The sequence below is a fragment of the Haliaeetus leucocephalus genome, unplaced genomic scaffold, assembly GCF_000737465.1.
Source record: "Haliaeetus leucocephalus isolate CR32 unplaced genomic scaffold, Haliaeetus_leucocephalus-4.0 Scaffold51, whole genome shotgun sequence".
Taxonomy (NCBI): domain Eukaryota; kingdom Metazoa; phylum Chordata; class Aves; order Accipitriformes; family Accipitridae; genus Haliaeetus; species Haliaeetus leucocephalus.
The window spans coordinates 2,803,263-2,824,568 of record NW_010972487.1 but is presented as its reverse complement, the minus strand read 5'-3'; the positions used below and the strand labels follow the sequence as shown (position 1 = coordinate 2,824,568).

Here is a 21,306-nt window from a genome sequence, read left to right as displayed (position 1 = left end):
CCAAGTGTGACATCTGTTTTGAATCCACTTTGCCTGCATTTAATTAACTCTTTCTCTCTCTCCCCTGCCATAATGTCCAGATCCCAAGCCTCCGAGTGCACCTGTGCCCCCTTCCTCGGCGAGCAGCCTGCCCTGGCCCGTGATCATCGGCATCCCTGCTGGAGCTGTCTTCATTTTTGGGACGATCCTCTTGTGGCTTTGCCAGACCAAGAAGAAACCCTGCTCCCCTCCAGCTGCTGCCCCTGTGCACCGGCCGCAGCCCCGGGACAGGATCTGCGTCTCCCAGGTCCCCGACAAAGACTGCATCTCCTCCATAAACTATGAGGAATACGTTGCCCAGCAGCAGCATTTACTGTCCCAAGGACCTGCACTCGCCCCGGCCATGGCATCCAAAATGTACCCAAAGATTTACACGGACATCCACACCCACACCCACTCGCACGTGGAAGGCAAAGTCCATCAGCACCAGCACATTCAGTACCAGTGCTAAGAGGGCGGCCGTGTACAGTAGCTCGTTCGGGCTTTTCCTCGTGGTACCTCAGAAGAGACTGCTCCAAGACAGCTCACACTGCCAGCGATAGGCAAAGCAGACAGAAAAGATTATATATATAATTTTAAATATATATATACATATATATATAATTGTATATGCGTGTGTGTATGTGTGTATATATATATGTGTATATATCTATATCTATCTATATAAATATATATATAATAGAGAAAGACAGAGAGAGAAAAGAGATTTTTGTTTTTTATTATTGCAATCAGGATGTAGCCGAGGAATAATGAAGGAACCCCAAATCTCAGCAGAGAGGCAGCCGTCTCCAACAGCAGAGACTTCCAGATTTTTTAATCAAGGTGGCGACGAGTGAGACAGGACATAGGGATGTGAGCCACCACCTCCTTCCTTGTGTTGCTAAAAGGAACAAGAAGAGCAAGAGGTGACTGTAATGCTTTTCTGGATGGGCACTGCTGTTCCCGTGCCTGCTGCACATCACTTGTTTCGGTGGGAAGCCCCCAGACCTGTCCCGCTCTGAGTGATTCGAGCTCTGAAGTACCTGAGGTTTCGTGCCAAAGCACCAGGAGACATAACCAATTCACCTCTTCTGGGGAAAAAAATAACACAAGAGGGTCGGAAAAACTACTTTCTATTCACAACATGAAACACTGAATGCTTCTCAATCATGGTCATTTGATCTGAAACGCGAATGAAGCTGGTTGGTTCAATTTCTTCAAGTTGAAGGCATCGTGTTTCCCATGGGGTGTTCTGCAGAACAAACCGCAAGTGCTCTAACTCCCCTGGTCCTAGGACTCAGTGCCACTGCCAGGAAAAAAGAAAGAAGGAAAGAGGAACATTGTACAGAACACCTTTATATTTATATTTAAGAAATAATAATAATTAATAATAATAATAATTGAACTGCTGATGGTGAAGAAAACAAAACACGCTGTCCTTCTCTGATGGCTCACAGTGACAAGCTACTGGATTTTCTACATCAATGCAAAATACGTGAAAACATTAGAAAAATGAGTAAGAAACAAAGAGAATGAAATAATAATCTTGTAGGAAAAAAACGCATTTGAGAAATATTCACCTAGGTTGTGTGTGGTTGTCCCCTCCCCTCAGATAACATTTTGGAAATGACACAACTTTATTGCAGTTCAAACAACAGTCAAAACAGAAAGAAGAGAAAATAAATAAGGACCATATTAAATACCTATATGGACTGGAAATGAATCCAATTGCAAATATAAAACCTTTGTAATTCTATATAGAGTTTAAACAGAAGTCATGTATATTTAATTTATTTTGTTAAACAAGAAAAAAATGTATGATATTTTCCTCAAAACAGGCATTTCTATACGTATTTTTGATCAAAGAAAATAAAGATTTTTTTTTCAGGTTCTATAGATGCCATGCTCAGAATATGCTCAATGTAGCATGTGACCAACTGTACTTCTCCTAACCTGGAGGTCATCTCCATGCCTTTTTACACTAGCCACGTGTAATCTCCTAACATCACCTCAGGTACTGCTGGTGCCATCCTTTCCATCAGAAACTGACCTTTTCCACCATTTGTATTCTGGCTGTGAGGGTCTGCAGTGGTCAGATCACTTCTCATGGACCCCTTGCCATCTTCAGTAGCAAAGTTCTCCGCTCACAGAGAAATCTGTTTCACTATGCATTTTTTTTGGGGGGGGGAGGGGGAGGAGGTTGCATTTGTTTTTTAAGCACAAACCTGCAGTCGGTTTTCTTTTTAAAAGAAAATTTTATAAATCAAAACATAGTAATTTGTGAGCCTGTAAAATAAACTTCGGCCTCAGGGTGCTTGAGAGGGGAAAATATCAAATGTAGGTGAAACACTTCATTTGTAAATGCAGCTGCTGAAGGAACCAGTGGAGGGTGAGTTGGGTGCAGTAAGAACACGTGGGGAGCTGCTCCCTTCCAGGAGGGCTCACACTTTCATTCTGCTGCATGCCACAGAGAGGCACACAACCCTTTAGTGGCCAAAATTTTCTTTAGAGAAGCCAAGTTCAGCAATGCTGCAACTGTTTGCTGTTCACTTGGGTTTCACTTAAAGTTTGCTGGTAAAAAAACCCTGAAAATTTGAAACATGCCAATTTTTATGTTTGAAATTACTTCCTTCTCCAGCCTGCTTCGGAAAAGAGCTCTTTAACAAACTAGCTGCTCCATTTAAAAGTGAAACACTTCATTTAATCTGAAACAAAACAATGCTTTCGGCTTTGCTTTTCTCTGAATGTTTCCGAAGGTATTTGCTCTGCGTTGACCTGCAGTGATTTTTCTGCAGGCTTGTTTGAATCACCAGCAAACCAAACAGTTCCCTGTTTGCTCAGCCGTAGCGCTGTGAGACGGGACCCTGATTCAGCGAAGCATGTAAGCGCCTGCTTTCCTTCACCAATACAAGCTGCTCCAAAAAGTCCCTTTTTTGCCTTAGCCACCTGGATCAATTGCTCCATCCCTGCCCACTGTGCTGGTGCTGGCTGGCGTCATCCAGTAACTCTGGGGAAAAGGAGGAGGAGGAGGAGGAGAAGGAGGAAGAAGAGGAAGTACAAGAGGGAGACCTTCCTACTCACATGGTGTTTACCAGCTGGCAACGTTGCGATACAGCACTGCGTAGCACACTGCTGCTTTCCTGTATGCTGTAGTAGGAAAACCATGTTATAATCGCTACAGGAAGACTGTCCCTCGCAATGATCTTCCTGCAGAGGTTATAATAAAGCAACCCGTTGCTAATTATTTCAGCAGGAGGGTTCAATTACACTTTGTTAACACAAATTTGTGAAGTCCATAAAAGCTAAACTCAGGTCATGGGTATCTTTCTATACATCCTCTCAGCTTCAGGGAGACTTAAATGTGAGCACTGAGGGCTCTGTTCGGATATAAGGTATGATTTAGGCAGGAGTTCTTAATGGCTGCAGTTTATTGAGTAATTTCATTTAAAAAACCCTAAAAAGCCTCTATACACTAAGTGCATCACCTTTATTTTAAGAAGGCAGTAAGTGGATGTTTCCACGAGAGATACTAAGGGCTACATCTCCTGTCTCATGCCTATGGGAAGCTACTTACTGCATCACGGTACGGCCCAAGGTACCGCACGTTTCAGCAGCATTAGAGGCATAACAGAGGGCAGGATTCACCTGTAAGCCCGTGGCCCTTCTCTGCTTTCCGAGCTGGTGCTGCAGTGAAAGGATGCTTCTAACACATGCTGTTACCAGTTTCAAATACCTGATACCAGTTTCAAAGGTGGAGGTGAACACTGGTTTTGTACGGTTCAGCTCTAAGAAAATCCTAAGAGACTGTCTTACAGCGCTTTTTCAAATGGCAGCTATACTGCTGACCCTCAGAAAGAGGGTTAGTGGATTAAAAGAGAAGCAATCTTCCATTTCCCATACAGCACAATCTTCCACGCTGAGCATAACGCTCTCCACTGGTGCCTTCTACCCTTTGTGATCCAGCTCCGTAGTGTTGTATCATGCTGCCAAAAACTTTACATATTGCCAGATGGCTCGAGCAGAAGGAGTGGCTTCTTCCTGCCCTTTAAAGCTCCTGCCTTTAGATAGAAGTCTCTAGTGATGCTGACAGAGAGGTCTCCAAAGGCAAACATTGCAGTAAACCACCCAGCGTGGACGATGCAACAGCCAAGCACGGCTGCAGCTCCCAGCCGTGGCACTGAAAAGACAGCTCTGGTTTTGGATGTGCCATGTGAGACGCCATAAAGATCTTGATTTGCAGAAAGTGTGGGGTTTTCATCCTGCCTTGGGTATCGGCTCCCTCTTGAGCATCTCCTGTTGGGCACCCAAACTGGTGTAAAATTTCCCCCCTAGGAAAATACCATCCTATGCCCTATTTAAGAGGGGCTGTATATATTGTCTGGGCCTTGTGCTGGCCTGCTGTTCCTGGGTGGGTTTTGCATTTTTGAGGAATTGTTTTACCTCCACAGGGTACCTGTAAGTGCTCTTAAGAGTCACTGTGTCCCATGCCCTACTGCATGTCATTTATTTTTAGGGCTTGATTGTGCCTTGCATGTATTGCAAAGTCTTCCTTAGTCTAAATAAATTCAGCCAGGTCCTGCTCATTTTTGAATTTGTTTTTCTTCAGTGGGACAAGATTTGGACTCATCTTCGCTCATGAATAGAGGGTGCTTAAAGAAAACCATAGTCTTGCCATTAGCTACTGACCCTATTTTGAACATGGAAGTTTTTAATTTTAGGTATATATATATATGTATATATGCACATACAGGCATATAAAAGTACATGCCAGGCTGTGATACAGAAGGCAGTTGTACTTTTAAAGCCATGGGGCTTCAAATATCAAAGGATTTTTATTTGTTTATTTTATTTGCATTACAGATCAAACCTGGCCTTACATGCCAGTTTATGTGTAGCATTTTTAAACTTCGCATGGACAATCTTTGTACAGTTGGCCCCTTTCAAACTGAAAACTTTTATCAGACACTGAAAATAAAAAGTGTTATGTGATTTTCAATCAGTGGCAAATATGGTATCAAAATGAGACAGGATGGCAGAGCATGTCTATGTCTGTGGCTGTGTAATAAAAGTTACAGAAGAAAAGGAATAAAAGCCTGGAATTGTGTTAATAGATGATAGAGTTCTGTAAACCTATGCTTCAAAGGGAAGGATGGCTGTGTGTGTGAGGGTGTGAATAAGTGTGTGTTAGTGCACATCAGGAATATGTGTTGGCAAGGCAAAACAGGCAATATTACAAAATTACCTTTGCACCACAACTTGGTCTGATATTTTGTATAGGTGCTGTGAATCTAGCAGAAGAATTATTTTTCAAATGGTTTGGAAAAGGTTTCTGTTTCTTAGTGAAATGGGTCTATTTTTGATCTCTTCACCGCTAGAGCCAAATGCCGTAGTTGCACCAGGAGCCAAACTGCAATTAGCAAAATGAAATTCTGGGGTCCCTGGAACTTATGGCCAAACTCCAGTGCCTGGAGTAGAGCAGGGATTTCAAGGTCAAGCCCAGTACCTCCACCCCTTCGAGGCAAATGTGTGAGTGTCTCACACCCGAGGTAGCAAACATCCAAGCTGTGACATCTTAAGTTCAGAAAAGCTGGCCCGCACCCAAACTTCATCTTGACCTGACCTGGACCTCAGACCCAAAGAGCCCTATGCAGAAATTGCACACTTGGGGTGGGAAAAAGGAAATATTTCTCTGTCGGCTCCATTTCTGTGGCTGTCTGAAACTCTTCAGAGGTTTGAAATACTGGAATAAAGCCCCAGGGGAGATATAGCAGTGAGCAAAGACTGCGAGGCGGTCAAAGGTTAATGGGGAATTTATCATGGCTTTCCTATCTGGGCATCACCTCTGCCTACATGGGGTATGCTGAGTGTGCCCAGGACTCCAAATTACCTGAAGTCGATGATTATCCCACATACAGAGCTCGTTCCAGCTCTTGCAGATGCCAGTGGGAAAAAAAATCCCTGCAATGTCCATTGGGAAATCAGTCGGACACATGGAGTCATTGCAAAGTTTTTACGTCTTTGCTCTGGCTGGCCCATTGGCAGAGAAAGATGTGACAGGAGTTAATTGCCATAGGATGAAGCCAGACACATTTAAATGGGAAATGCACACATTTTGGAAGGAGCTATCAAAGGAAGGGCTAGATACTGCATCTCTCAAAGTCTTCAGAACAAGGTGAGTGCTATGTGGACAGGGTGTTTTGGTTGGATGCAAGATTTGGGGAATATTATTAGGATAAAGGGATACATCTGGTCCAGATGGGGTCATCTAGTGGTCTCTTCTGGCCCTAAAGAAATGTAGTTGAGCTGCAGAGAAAAGGAGATGCAAGCGCAGGTCCCCTGCACCCGGCTGTGCTGCTCCTGGCGAGCGCTGGAGCTGCACACGTGCGCTGCAGCCCTTACAGCAACATTTGGCACATGGCAGCCTCGCTCAGGCTGCACACCCAGCTCCGCTTGCCTCCAGACTCTAAGTATGTGATCTCAGCACTTTCCGGCTTATTACTACAGTAATGGCGTTATTTATATAAACTGGGGCTGTGCATTGACATTTACTGCATCTGCAAGAAACCCCTTGTGTAAACAGCAGCGCAGCCCTGTGCGTACACCCCCTGCTCCTCTACGCTCTCAGCATTTTAGAAAGTCTTACTGGATTCTCCGCAGTTAGTGTCATGAAGGATTTACGTGTGAATTTGTATGTAAACACATGTGGTTAATGGCCTGCTCAGTTGCATAAGCTCGTTACTGGTGAAAAAAAGTATCGCCAACTCCCTTTTTGCCATGCATGGGAGCCAGCCACGATCCTGCCCTGCCCTTGCCCTGGGGTGGACACAGCTCCCCCCAGGACACTCATTCAGACATGCGAGGTTGTATGTTGGGTTGTACAGTTTGGCCAAAGTGACCCTGCAGGTCTCCTACATGCGTGGGATCCCAATGGATATTAGATCCACAGGGAGAGCACTCATGTGTGTTTCTCTGGAAATCGATGGATGTAGTGAGGGTGTGATGGGCATAGTCACAAAAACGCCTAGCTTTACAGAGTGGGTTTCACCTATAGAGCTAAACAATTTCAGAGGAAGAAATGAGGCATGAAGGTCCTGGAGGCATGAAGGTAGTGGCCAGTGTTAGAGGCTGTCATCCAAATCTGCTGGGATGCACCCAGGCCACCTGCCAGGTCGGTTCTGTATTCTGGACCTGCAAGAAAATGCTGATAATTAGGAGGCTGTAGGTATTTCAGACCTTCTCTTGACCTTATCTTACCAGCAAAGCATTTCTTGGGCCAAGATTCTCAGCTTTTAAAAGTTTGCTACAAATGTCAAAAAAAAACCCTCACCAAAGATGTGGATTATTATAGTTGAAAATAGGAACTAATGGCTGATAAAAAAAGTATTTAAAATACTGGTGTTACATTGACTGTTAAGTGGCACATATATATCGTCTATGTATAGAGTGGAGTCTGGAGGAAAGAGGATGCCCATTTTACATTTTGTGTTTAGCTGAGGCACCTTTGTGTGTGTTTACCAACTTCAGGTCTCTGAGAGCAACACATGGAGCCATGACCTTTATTTGTCCTTATTTTAGCTTTTACACTTTTTCTTTCTTTTCCTTTTTCCTTTCTGCCAGTCTGTTGTAATTAGGTTTTAACATATCCCCCAATATACATGGACATCAGCAAAGCAATGAATATTCTTTTTTTTCCAATTTTCACTAACCAAATCCAGTCCAAAGTGCTATTTCTATCTGAGCTGATCTATGCTTTAGTGAGAGGAGTAATAAATAACACTTTAGACCAGACTTCAAAATGCCTTTTTTCTTTTGATCTGAGTAATTAAAGTCAAGCTGCTGTTCCTGAGCGTTTTCTGATGGAATTACACGAGTTACACAGCTCTTCATTTGTATGTTATTAAGCATTATGTTTTATTGCTGCTGTTCAAACAATTAGTACCTAAATATGCCCTATATTCTCATAAAGAGGCAGTAGCAGTGTTAATGTTAATGCCCTGGTTAACAGTTTGTTTCCATCCAGAGTCCACAATCATGCTTGAATGCCATTTAATGTCAATCAGATCTTTACTGATTCCCTTCTGAAGTTCTCTTCTGCAATTATTTAACTGTGCAGCGAAGTGAGGATAAGTCGAACAATAAAGTTAAGTAAAAATGGCATTTGTCTTAACACAGGAATTTTTTTAAGTTCATTGCAAGTTTCAGTTATAAAAAGGCCAGTGCTTCATAGTGATCGGTCATTTTGACATTTTTATGGTGTTTTTATTACCCCTGGCTCATTTCCATACTAAAGAGAACATTTGTAACAATACTTTGCTTGCTCTGTTATGCTTAGGATTGTGCTTTTGCCGCGCTTTGTTCGGCTGTTGCTGTGCTCGGTAATGCTCTTGGCACACGTCCTCCCAGACCCTGCAGTGTGTTTATTCAAAAGGAAGGAAAAAGAAGTGTCTACTAAAACAATAAACTACTACTGCTTGCGTTAACATGGCCATAACTTCCTTGTTCTGCAGACGATCAGTTAGCAAAGCTGTTAGGTAAACTTGCTCCTTTGCTGTTGAAAAAATAAATATTCATGAAGCTTAAAGCCACGTTTTCCTGTGCATTATTATCGGGTTGAAAATGGTGAGGGATTTTAAAGCTAATGATTTAATCAGAGAGATAAGGATAGAGGCCCAGATCCTGAAAACAATGGGAGCTGGGAGCTGAAATATTGCTGAGGACCTGGGTAAGGGTTTAAGGCAAATTTGGCTGAGTTACTTCAATATTAATGTTACTAATATTGAAAATTTGAAATATTACTATTTTCACTAATGCTGTCTAAGACAGGAGGCGAATGTGAAAAGAGAGGTTGTGAATGGTAAGGAGGAGCGATTAAAAAAGAGGGGGAGAGGTGACTTGTTGCAGGGGGTTTCCAGGGTAAAGTCAAGTCATTGCTTTTGCCGGTGGGCAGGGGTTGGAGCCCAGGAGGCAGCCGGGGGCTGCTGCTCCCCCCAGACCCAGGACGAAACAGAGCACTCAATGCCCGCTCTAACAGGCAATTTCTCTTGAGCACATCACTGCAGCACATCTTTCCTTCAAAGCATGTTCTTGCCTTGCTTGGATTTCAAAGAGAAACAAGGATGTGTTTTAAGGCCTGGCTTCACCCTTCTTTAGCGAGGTAGCAAAGTTAGGCACAGAGTGTTCGTGAGCTTCCTTAAATAGGGAGGAGAAACTGGCACTTCCCAAAGTGGTTTGGTTTCTGGGTGGAGAGAAGACGCCCAATAGTGTTTACTGTTCCACTGAAGCCAACGAGATAAGCTAAATTTGTCATCCAGGTACCATAAACCAAAAGGATGAACCTGGCTTTGGCACTGAAATACAATGTTGGAAATAAATACGCAGCAAATTGGTGACGTGTCCATCTACCTTCAATTTGCCCAAATCTGGTAGAGGCCACAGCAAATAATTGTGACTTTCCTTATGCTGCTGTGTCCTGCAGCATCCCACTGAGCCTGGGAGGCTGGCGTTCTCCTGAACTCTCCCTGCCCATAGGAATAGGAAACAAAACGAAAGAATCGGAGGGGAAGAGGCGTGCAGGGTGGGATTGCCTGCTGGTACAAGCCCCAGCTTTCATCGCACGGCTCCAGCCGCCGTTTGCTGGCCCCAGCCCTGCGCTGCCAGGGAACACAAGCTGCCCTCCATCATGGTTCAATAACAGCAAAGAGCTCTCCCGCTTGACATCAGGAAAGGTGCGTTCTGATGTTTATCTGAAACTCTCTTTCCAAATGTGCGTGCACAATAGAGGCTGCATGTAAGGACAGGTTCAACCCGATATCATAGAGAAGTGATAAAACGCTTTTCTCTCGTTTTGGTGTCTTAAGGCCTAATACTCCCATATGCCAGAAAAGATTTGTAAGGGGCCATAAAGTCAGCACAACTCTGTTTGCACTTGCTTTTTGGTTCCTTGACAGTACTGCTGTGCAAACACAACTCTGCGGTCGGCATTTAAAGTGACAGTCCCTGCAGCCTTTAATGCGATTTGCCATCTTTGCTAGAACTGGCACCTACAAACCAAAAGGCAGAAAATCACATGGATGAAACAAGGTCAAAATGGCATTTAAAAATAACCTACTTATTAAATAATTTTAGGAGAAAAGATGATATACATTGAGTAGATAAATGACTGAGCGCCTCTCTCCATTTCCAGAGCGTCTGCACTCCAGACACCTTTGCCCACTTAGTCTCACTACATCCCTGTGAATTATAGCAATAAGTACTCTCACTGTATAGAAGAGACATTGAAATACAGAGAAATGAAAAGGTTTTTTTAAAGCAGGAGGAGCAGAGATTTGGACTTGGATCCATGCACCAATGTCTGTTCAAAGCCACCACCTTCCTCATTTTATTAGTAGTGCTTCTTTGGCACAGGGAAATAACAGGACATCTACTCTTTCAGAGCATCAGGGGTAGCAACCCAAGACCAAGACCAATTATTTCCCAAACCTGAGCTGGTGACAGAGTAAAGATACTGGAGGCTGTACTGGGGTTGCTGAGTCCCAGCGCTAAGCTCAGTTTCTCAGTCAGTGGAAGGCACAGCCGGTTTGTTATTCCAGAGTCTTGACTTATGCTTGTTTCTCCTAAAACACAGTCTAAAAAGTGGAGCTGTTTCCCCAGCCACTGGGTGAGGCCGTCAGAGTGGTTTGGGTTGAACTTGGCCTCATGGAAGTGACTGGGAGTCTTATGTTGGACTTTTTGGGAGCTCATTTCCCTTATGAAGCTAGCAGCTTTCTGACAACTCCTGTCATCAGCACTGAGAAATGTCTTTTTTTTCTCTTTTTTTTTTTCTGGGCAAGTATGTGCAAGAGAAATATGAAGGGAAACTTTGCTTTGCACCATCCTGGAGGAACTGTGCAAGATGTGTCAACATCAAACCTTTGTCCTACAGCTGCTAAGGAAAGTTAGTTGTGTATGGTTCCAGCTCATGCAGATCCAGCATTCAAAAGTTTTATCAAAGACCATGTGTTGTCCTTAAGAAAGCTGAGGGGAAAAAAAAAAAAAGATAAATAATTCACATTTCAACTAGCATTAAATGAAAACTTTAACAAGCAGATTCAAATTATTTAATAAACACTGGTAAGTCCCTCCAGGACTTATATCAGGACTTGTATCAGGCAACAAATGATAGACAATATTTTGGCAGTGAAGAGAAGTGGCTGCTTCCAACAATTACGGGTGACCAGACTGTCTAAGAAACGTGTTTGGATTGTTAATCTTGATAGTTTTTCATTGTTGAGATTGCAGCTGGAGGCACCAGTACAGTGAAAACTATAGCAGAGGTAGATTTTTTGTAACAATGCAGTGTTAAATTTGGGATGTCTGGTTATTCAGAATTAAAATAAGTCACAAGAAATTTGAATTTCCAAAACCTTCAGTGTTTGTACCATTTAAAAAATTTTAGTATAAAGATATATTCTTGATGCTTTTTAATTTTTCAGAAACCAATGAAGAGAGTTTACAGAGACCAAACATGTTATTGCCATTTTCAATCACGAAGTTACAGTAATCATTTTATGATGGTTGCTTTAATATATGTGTCAGCAGTATTGGGTGATAGGGAAACCCATTTTATTGTTTCCAAGACTGTTCAATATTTGAGCTGTCCCATGGTTGTATTATTTGTAATACTGTAAATTGATGTCCTGAGGTTATTCCACAGTATTTGAAGCTTGGAAGTTAGATTTTCTTTTAAATATAGTGGATTAAATGTTGAGCATTGGAGACATGTTTTGGTCTTTGCCTCTGGCAATGCCTGTGCACTGTGTAAGGAGGACTAGTCAGTAATTCCCATTTTTCCAAGGGGAAATGTGGACATTGGAAGCACCCAAAGTCCATCAGTCTGCATGGCACCCACAGCCTGGAGTGCTCTTCTGTACGACTCTTCTCTCAAAATCCAAGCAGAGTTTCCTTTTGAAACACACCCAGAGGATTTGCCACCCTTTAATGTGACAATCTGGTGGTTGTAACTCTCACTCAAGGTGTGGGAGAAGGGCTCCGTGCACTCTGGTGCCTGCAAATTTTCCAGCCAAAGCCCTGTAAATTGCCCCAAGTCTTGACTTACTGAGCACCCTCAGCTAGGCATCCTGACGCTTGCTTTTGCCTGGGGATGAAAACAAGACTTGTGGAGCAGACAGGGAAAGGAGGTAAGTGGCTTTCTTCCAAAGTCCAGGGTGAAGCTGCACGAGAGCTGTTCGATGACACCCCAGCTCCCCCACCTCCTTGCAGCCACCTTGATTCCCCCCGGACCCTCAGCAGATAAGTGCAGGATGGCTTTGGAGATTAGATGGGCACTATTACCCTGGGGCAGGCTATCACATCTCTCAGTTGTGCGTCCTGGAACAGGAATGACGGCTGTGCTGAAAGGCTGGAAGAGATGGGCTGAAAATGCCTTCATCTAACGCAGGCAAGCTAGGGAGAGAGCAAGTTGCCAGGACCCATATTTGGAAGTCTTTCATGGCCATCATCTGCCATCATCTCAAGCCAAGAATCATGAGCATTATAACAAGGAGATATACTTGAGCACAGAGGATTACAGTTTTCTCAAGGATTGTTGTCACAAACCCCATAGTGGGTAGAGCTTAACATAGTTTATGATAATAACTGAGTATCAGATTGCCCATAGCATCAAAAAATGACAGCAAAATTCAGGAGCAGGTGGGCAGCTTTAATTATATAGGCTCCAAAGGCAATAAACACTGGGATGGTTTTTACTGTCTGTCTGGTATGAGTCAGTCCACAATGACCCTACTGGTGTGATTTGGTGAGAATAAAGCATCTAGCCCAAATTTAACCATGCAAAGTATCTTTTTTTCCCCCCCCTCTCCTGTGAGAACAGAGAAAATAGGATTTGTAGGAGGAACTGGGGGATGTATTACTGTCAGTGATTTGCACATATCAGGGCTGAAACATCAGACGGAGGAAGTACCCGAACAGCTGGGACTGCAACAGATGTTCTCCAGACAGCTCTGCCTCATGAAGATGTAGTATAGTAATAGGTCATGTTACAGAAACAGAAAATTAAAAAGAGTGATTTTACATGCATGAGCACTGGCTCCCCAGGCCCGGCAGCATGAGTGACACTGAACAGGGAAAGGCAGCTGGGACCCTTCTGAAGAGATCATTGTGTCTCTTGCCGCCAGAACCTGCTTTTCTAACATATAGATGTCTCTAGCAGGAATAACAAGACCCCTGGTACCGAAACACAGAAGCGGTGAGTGCAAAATCCCCTTGCCGTTCCTGGAATTTAAGGGTGGATTCTCAATTACTTGGTGCCTCTGCTTTAAGGCTTTTAGCCTCTTCTGCTGCCTCTCTTCCCCCAGGTGACTGAGCAAGAAGTTTCCTGTATAATGACCTATAAATGAGAATAGCTGCTGCAACCCTGCCTGCAATTTCCCTAGATGCTTATCTTTAGTCCTCAGGCATGGCCAGAAGAGCCCGTTATGGTAAGACGAGGTGGCAATCTCCCAACTAGAGCTCCATCGCAGTCTCAGCCGGTCAGCCACGTCAACCCAAGGTCTCCCAGAGAAGGTCCCAGAGTGCGGCCAGGACAGCCGCTACCTTTGCTCTTGGCAGCAGCTGCTGTTCGCGTGCTACTGTATTCATCTAGGAGGAAAGAGGTGATGGTTGAGACCAAGGGGCACTAAACCTTCCTTTCCTTCAGACTAAGAGAGTGTCCTAACCACCAGGTCATAGGCTTTCTTGAGAGCTGTCCAGTTTTTTCCTTGAAGCTGCGCTGTTTTGCAGCCAGGAGTGCAATAGTGATGAGGTCAGATGGCGAACAGGGAGCACAGAGAGCAATATCTTGTACTGTTATTATGTTTTTTTCCAAACTGGGCATCTATCGCTTCCACAATGAGCAACATCTGAAAAAAGAAACTGGCCCTCTTCACTCTTTCCCTTTAGGTATATAGAGTAATTTGTTACTTTCCTGGCTGGTTGCTCTATTTTAATATATCTCCACAGTTTTCCTCATTTACTTATTTTCATTACAAAACTGAAGGTTGCCCTCTTACTTCCTGAACATGCATTCCTCGGCACTTTCAATATGTTATCAGTATGTTATCATTACCGATGTCTTTCACGGGTATTTTAGGCAGCTTTGCCACTATGACACTCTAAACGAGTCCAACAGTAAATGGAAACGGACTCCATAGGCTATTAAATATATTTAAGTAAACACATTAAGCAAGCATTAAGAAAAGTGAGTCCTCTTAACTCGATGAAATGAGACTGCAAGCACACAAGGGCCTCATAATGGCAGTTTCATTACAAACAGACCCCTGTACACATATTCACATGTTCCAGCCCTCTCTCCTAATATGAGAAAAGTGTGATCTGTCATGTCTTTGCATGATATCACTGCTCTGCTGGCATTTAAATAATTACAGTACATCTTGAAGTGCTTGGGACCAAAGACATCACGGTCCCAAGTGGAAGGGCCTCATTTTGTTGTGTCTCTCCAAGTTCATCAAGTTCCCATAGCAACCCAGAGCCCATCAAATAATTAAATAACGTATTTGCAAATGCATGGGGCAGCCGCTGGGGATTTCTTAAAATGTTTGCGTCTCCTTAACCACTCATTTCTGACAAGAGAATAATTTCATTCAGCCTTTAGCATACTGCATGCTGTAGTACAGTTCATTTTACAGCATTATACAGATACTGCTGGAAGGTTTAGCTGACCAGTCCGACACTGCAAATGACAGTGTGGCCATCTCTTACTGGGAAATTATGTAGACTAATCTAAGAGAGCAATTCACAGGCATCCTACTGCCTGAAAGTTATTACTCAAAATTTTTAATGAAGGTTTATGAATAGCAAACACTTGTACAAAATTCAGGGAATGATTTGTGAGAAAAGGAAAGAGGAACTGGGATTTTTTTTAAATGTGTTTTCTATATTACATTTATAATTAGTAATTGCTTCCTCATGTGGGATTACAGGCTATTATTTTAAGCTTCAGAACATCAGTGACGTGTAAGGATAGCTTGATTGCAATTCTCTATTTTTCGTATTTCTGAATGGAGTTGGCTTGGAAATCCTTACTTGGGACCTTAGGGTAAGGTATGTAGTCCTTGCTATTCCACATTGTCTTGTATTTCTGGCCCAGAGTAGTCTCGTGTTGCCATCTGTCTCTGTCCCTGACCTCCTCTTAGCCCTTCACACTTCCTTGCCCCTTTGGGATCAACCTTGTGATAGTGCCCAGAAAAATTCTCTCTCTCCAAAGAAAAAGGTGTAGAGCTGAAAAGGCAAGTTGGATTTTAGAAGGACCTTTAAAAATATTTTCCTACTGCTCATAGGACTTCACTGAAGCCTTACTTGACCTGTCCTGTTTGTTGAACATTCTTCATTGCCGTAATTTTGGCTGGTCACAGGACTCCCACGGGAACCCCAGCTTCTCCACTGCCCAGGATTATGGATGTAAATCATGGCAGGGATTTCTGCAAGCAGCATCTGCTCCCAGTGCACAGGATGGCACTTCACATGGCATTGAGTCATCCTCTGCCAATATGGCATAACTTTTGGAGCACAGCCTGGAGTTGTCCAGTCGTATCTGCTACCTGGAGCAATTTCCTCTGTTTACTGTCCTGGCAGACGTAGGGGCAGTCAGCTATCAGCCTGGGCTCCATTTTGCCTCGGCTGTTGTTCCTGGGCTAGTGAATGGTGTGCTGTCTTGGCAAAGTCTCCTTGGCTCCTGTCTAGTAGCTTTCTTCTTGACTGAAAGCTTGAGACAGGCAATGAGAAGAAAAAACTGTATTGTAGTAATCTGAGTGCAAAAGCAAGTTCATGAGGGACAAGAAATTAAGAAGTAACCACACACTTTCATGGTAACACTTGAAGAGAGGCTGATATTGGTTTTGTAAAAGCTTACGAGGGTGGCAGACAGTCTTGTCCACACTCCCAAGACCTCATGACCCTTTGGAAACTCATCAGTCATGTCCCTAATGAAGCTGAAGCCTTGGATGTCGAGTAACCTTTGCTAAGCACCTCCCAACATCACAGAAGAGGACCAGCAAGGCACTTGGGGCTGCTCATCTTGTTTTTTTTTCTGCTGAAACCACCGTTTTCTCCTGACTGCTGCAGTAGAGCATGGCAAAGAAACAGATAGGAACCCACATGCTGCTGAATGTATTTATGCTGAATTCCTGGATAATTTCCTGGCTGCAGAGATGATACAGCCCAGAGTTCAAACCATTAAAAAAAATGGTGTGAAGAGAAGTGGGGGTAGAGCAGGGGGAAACACTTGCATCTTCCCTCTGGGAGGCTTTTCTAAAAGATATCCAGTTTAGCGTGCTCTGGAATGCTTCAACTGGAAAATTTGCAGATGAGGGAGGCACAAGAGGCTGTTTCAGGATTTAAGAGGCCTTTTTGGGGGTGAAGTTCAAGCAATAAATGGCCAAGGCCAGCGAGAGAAGGAGAAGTCAAAAGCAACCATAAGACTGTAAAAAGCAGGAGAAGTTTGGGGTCAATTGCTATAATTTAATATAACTGCACCCTTATCTTCCACCACCACGTGAGCTACAGCTTGTATGCTTAATACTAGGCAGGAGATATACAAAGAAACAAGTTAATTTGGAGGAAGAGGAGGAAGCTGACTTGAGAATGAGAGAAAGAGTCAATCACTTTGGCTTAATCTACCCCCCCAATTTTTATTATACCCTCCATGACCAGTTTATATTTGAGAGGGGAGTATTTCCTCTCCATCGTTGATGGAAAGAAACCCTCACCAGGGCTGGTTTGCTGTGAGAGCAGCTCTGCCTGGAGAACTCAGCCCCCACAGGTGAGTAGGAAACTTGTTCCCTATCCTGTGAGAGGTTTCAGAGCTTTTTTTTATTCCCCTCCTGTAATAAATAAGAAGAACAAGTAAAACTCTGCACGCCAAGCTCTCCCCATCCAGTTTCAGATTGGTTCCACTGAAATTTTTAAACTGAAGCACACGGGAACAGTTTATTTCAATTCTGATATCTAAAGATTATGAAAAAAATTTGAAAAGCTTAGTGTACTGCAATTTCAAAGGTGCTTTAGAACCAAAAGAAATTCTTCATTTAAGGGGGAAAAAAAGAGAGAGCAAGAGAGCGCGTTACGGCAAGTTGAAAAGTATATTTTTAAAATGTTTAGTCTGGAGATTCTTCCCTTCCCAAATGTTCCTGCAAGGAGGTTGGCTTCTGACAAACCAGTTTCCAGGAAATGTGGCTTTTCTTGTGCCAGTTTCCTGCACTGCTTGGGAGATCCTTATCTCTGTAGCCCAGTGCCTCAGACATTGCCCTTAGACCTCTGTTGAAACAACCCACACTGAGCTTTCTAGATTCAAAAGCTGTCCACTTAACATCGACTGGACAAGCTGGTCTGAGCAACAAGAGGGACTTTTTGCTTTTGCTAGCTGATGAGACAGCACACGTGAACTGATGGGCAGCTTTTGCAGTGAGAATTTTGAAGGAAGCTGTTTATGCTCTTTTTCCCCCTTTTTTTTTTTTTTTTTTTTTTTAAAGTGGTGATGGGTAACTGGAATAAGCAGTCTAAAATCTAAAGGGAGAAGTATATGAACCAGACACCCTCTGTCACAACCTGGAGCAGCAGGCAGTCCGGCATATCCAAAATATAAAGGATCAGGTATTCTGGAGGCTGGGAGAGGATCCAAACCCAAGTTAACAGGGCATTCAGATTAGAATAAAAGAGACCTTATTTGAGGAGTTATAAAATCATTGAAATATGTTCCATGTATAGAAGGAACAAGAGGTCACAGAAGTGGCCAGTTTGGCTTACACAAGGCACCAAGGGCAACGCGCTGGCAGTACACATGCTAGACGATGCCAAAGAAATCAAATGTAGCTTGCTTCAGCTTAGGAAGGCCAAGGGACCAATAACACAAAGAGATTCAATTATAACTTGGTCAGTCCCCTGACGCTAGCATGTTTCTGGAGCTGGAACTGAAGCTTTTCCATCCAAAATAGGGTTCATTGTGTACAAGCCCGGTGGCTCACCACGTAAAGCTGCCTCCCCCTGCTCGGAGCTGGGTTTTAGGTTTTCTTTGAGCCACGGATGGGAAAAGCATTCCAGAGACGAAGTGCATATCCCATGGGCTATTGCAGAAAGCCTCTCCCCCTTTCCCTGCACTCCCCACCACACCAAAGCCCCATCCCCTCTGCATGAAAAACCCTTAATAATTACACTAGAAGACCTAATCACCCAACTTCTAAGATGGTCTTCAGTGCAGGGTGTGGACATTGAAGGGGGTGTCTCATGTCACAGATGTGTAGGCTTATATTTGGGGCAGGAGAGCTCTGCACAAGATGCCCCAACATTACTATTTTTTGAGGGAAGGGAGAGGAATGGCTGACCTAATTCAGTGCTTAGATTGAAGAAAAAACCTCCAGCTGTTAATCCCACATGAAATTTCTCCCTTTCAACATTTTGCTGTTTTTTTTTATAGAGGATCTGGTACTAGGCAGAGCCGTGCTCAGGGTGCTGGGCTTTGTGAACTACCATCTTTAGGAATTGCCTAATTAGGATTTAGGAACAGGGTCTAATACTGATCCTTAAATCCTTCCCATGAATCTAGTTCCATATGTATGTGCATTTAGTCTTCAGGAGTAATCAATGCAGCCCCACACAGTCTGGTTTTCCTATCTCTAAAATGTGCAAGTTGAATAACAACACAGGGTAAATCCTGTAAGAGTCAGGCTCTGTGTTTGTTTAATCCCTCTGGATTGCTGTTTCTAAATATTTATGTTACCTGAGATTTTGTTATAAAGTTAATAATCGGTGCTGCTATAGCACAGTAAGCAACAAAAACAGTCTTTGGTTTGCACGATCCTTAGAGAAAGGAACAACCTTGAGTGCCTGGAAGTCGCTTTGCCTATGGGAATGCATAAACATGCTAATGTGGGTTCTTGTGCATATAGGAGTAAATCACTTTTGTTATCCCTTCTGAAAAGTTAATCTGAAACACTGGTTCCTGTGCAAAAATTAAAGGGAGGCTTATCACCCACATAGCCATAACCCTGTAGGTTATCTGACTATATTTTGTGGTTAAGTTGGAGTGTATTTTCAGAGAAATGTCTAATTTGATACCGGTTTTCTCCTTCTATCTGTCTGCTGTTCTTTCCATTTCCCCGATAACAGTCACTATTAATAGATATGTTATTAAGTCAGCACTTGGCAGCTCTAGTTTATGGTTTTAATTGAGAGGCATATCTGAGACATGTGGAGCGCTTTGTTCAGCTTCAGGCACAACAGCTTAAGTAATACGTACTCCAGACACCTGAGATCCAAATCAGAGAAAAGAAGATAGGTGGAAAAATCATGGATGAATGAAAGAATCAGATTTGCTGACACCAGAAGGCTCTGTAACTCGATGGATAGGCAAGTGCTGGAATAGACTGCACAGGAAGGTTTCTAACAGGAGGTTTTTAAGAGACCTGAGATAGGTGAATCAGACCTTCAACTGAGCTATCATAGACATTCGCTGCTGGACAGCTGTATTTCATTGTCTTTAAGAACAGTTATCCTCCTGATTCAAACCCAGTTCGGATTGAAGGCAAATGAATAAATAAAACCTTTCTGGACCTCGCCTCCAAGGGTTTTCTTCAACTAAAAGGGTGTGGAGATGAGGTTTAGCACCTTGGGCTGTAATGTAATCAGATCTAGCTTTGTTCAGAGAGTTGGAAAGCTGACTAGTAACAAAAGCTTCATCTGAATCCTCTGACACACAGAGCAGATACAACTCTCCTGCATTTATGCAGTATATTGGTAGATGTCCTTAGTAAACCACACACAAACCTGACGAGAAGAATTTCTATTTCCTCACAAAGCATTTCTACAATAATTATTGTAAGTCTTTTTTAGCAAATTAGAGCTAAATACCAGCTCTTCTCCCTTAACTTCCCAGACCTTACCCAACAAACACCATCTTTTTCAATCTTTCTCTAGAAGGACCTTGTCTTCTGAAGCCACCTATTGCTGAATTCTGTCTTAAATGGGATCCTGGGCTACCAGCAGTGTTTTCTATGCTAGTGATCACCATTGGTCCCAACAGATCTGTCCTGAACCCACAGCAAGAAGGAATTTGCACTACCAGAGCCTACCTGCTTGTTGTCCAGCCCCTTGTATTGCTGATGAGCTCTGTTGTAAAATGCTCCAGGCCCACCAACATGTGCTTCTCATCAGCGGCAAAGGAAGCTGGAGCTGATAGGGTCAAACTGGATGAGCTAATCGTTTTAATCAACAAATCCCTAAACACAAGAGAGATGCAGCTGCCTGGCTGATTCAGTTATCCAGCCAGCTTGCGGGAAGACAACAATTAGCTTGCTGAAATGCTAATGAAGAGGCAAAATTGCTGAAGCATACACAGAGCCAAGGCCAGGGGCGTAAAGAGACCCGTGTGGAGGAGCCAGGGGGAGGTGGAAGAGGAACCTGGCTCCATCAGAGATATGGCCAGGTGGCTCAGGGTAGTGAGGGGTCTGCAAATTGGGATCAGAGCCAGGCCGGGAGAGGAGCAGCAGGACTGCCCCAGAGCTCCTACATTTGGGTGTAGACCCTGGTGCTGGCCCATCCGGTGCTTCACCATGGGCTGTTAGCACAGTTCTTACATATTTGAGTGGTTTGGCTTACTAAAGAGTACCAAGAGGATGTTTCTTACCACTAATTAATCTCTCCTGGCTCCTCATGTCTCACTTCACTCTTTATGATTCTCCATTGGCCTCTGGCTCTGGAAATCTCATTACAACCACCACCACCTCTTGCTCCCTTCAAAGCTCACATCATTACAGACCCCAACTGTTCTTCTAAGAAAAGCAATGGCTCCATTTGAACCTTCTCCTGGGCCTTCCCAGGCATTTTAAGCTGTTCAATTATTTGCCCATCAATTACATGAATTAGTCTTAGCAGTGAAATCAGGACCCACTGTCTGAGGTGCAAATGAGGCAAATAAACCTCAGCCCTCTCCCCAGTGGATTTACAATCCACCTGCATGTGTAACATTGGCTCTCCAGGGCCTCTTGTTGGAAAAATATCCTTAAAATGGTATAAAAATTAACCACTGATTGGAGGAAAAGTGAGCCTAAGCAGCACAGAAACACATGGGAGGGTGTTATCTTGGAAGTCCATGAAAAGTTTCTGTCACTTCAGTTTGTTTGTAGGGGATTTTTTATTCCAACAAGATCTAAGATCTGAGAAGATGATGTGTATTTGAGAACACGTTACAGAGCATCTGGGTGTTGATCAGAGCACAAGGGTCATCTTACAGTATCCCCCAAA

General features: G+C 43.4%; 1 protein-coding gene across 1 annotated transcript in view; it reads left to right on the top strand.

The window, feature by feature from the left end:
- FGFRL1 (fibroblast growth factor receptor-like 1) overlaps positions 1-2,127 on the top strand; it is a 183,881-nt gene extending 181,754 nt beyond the window's left edge. The window contains exon 7 of the mRNA XM_010577951.1: positions 81-2,127. Coding sequence (XP_010576253.1) covers positions 81-490 — 410 coding nt within the window. The 3' untranslated portion in view covers positions 491-2,127. The remainder of the gene's footprint in view (positions 1-80) is intronic.
- Positions 2,128-21,306: the final 19,179 nt, after the last annotated feature.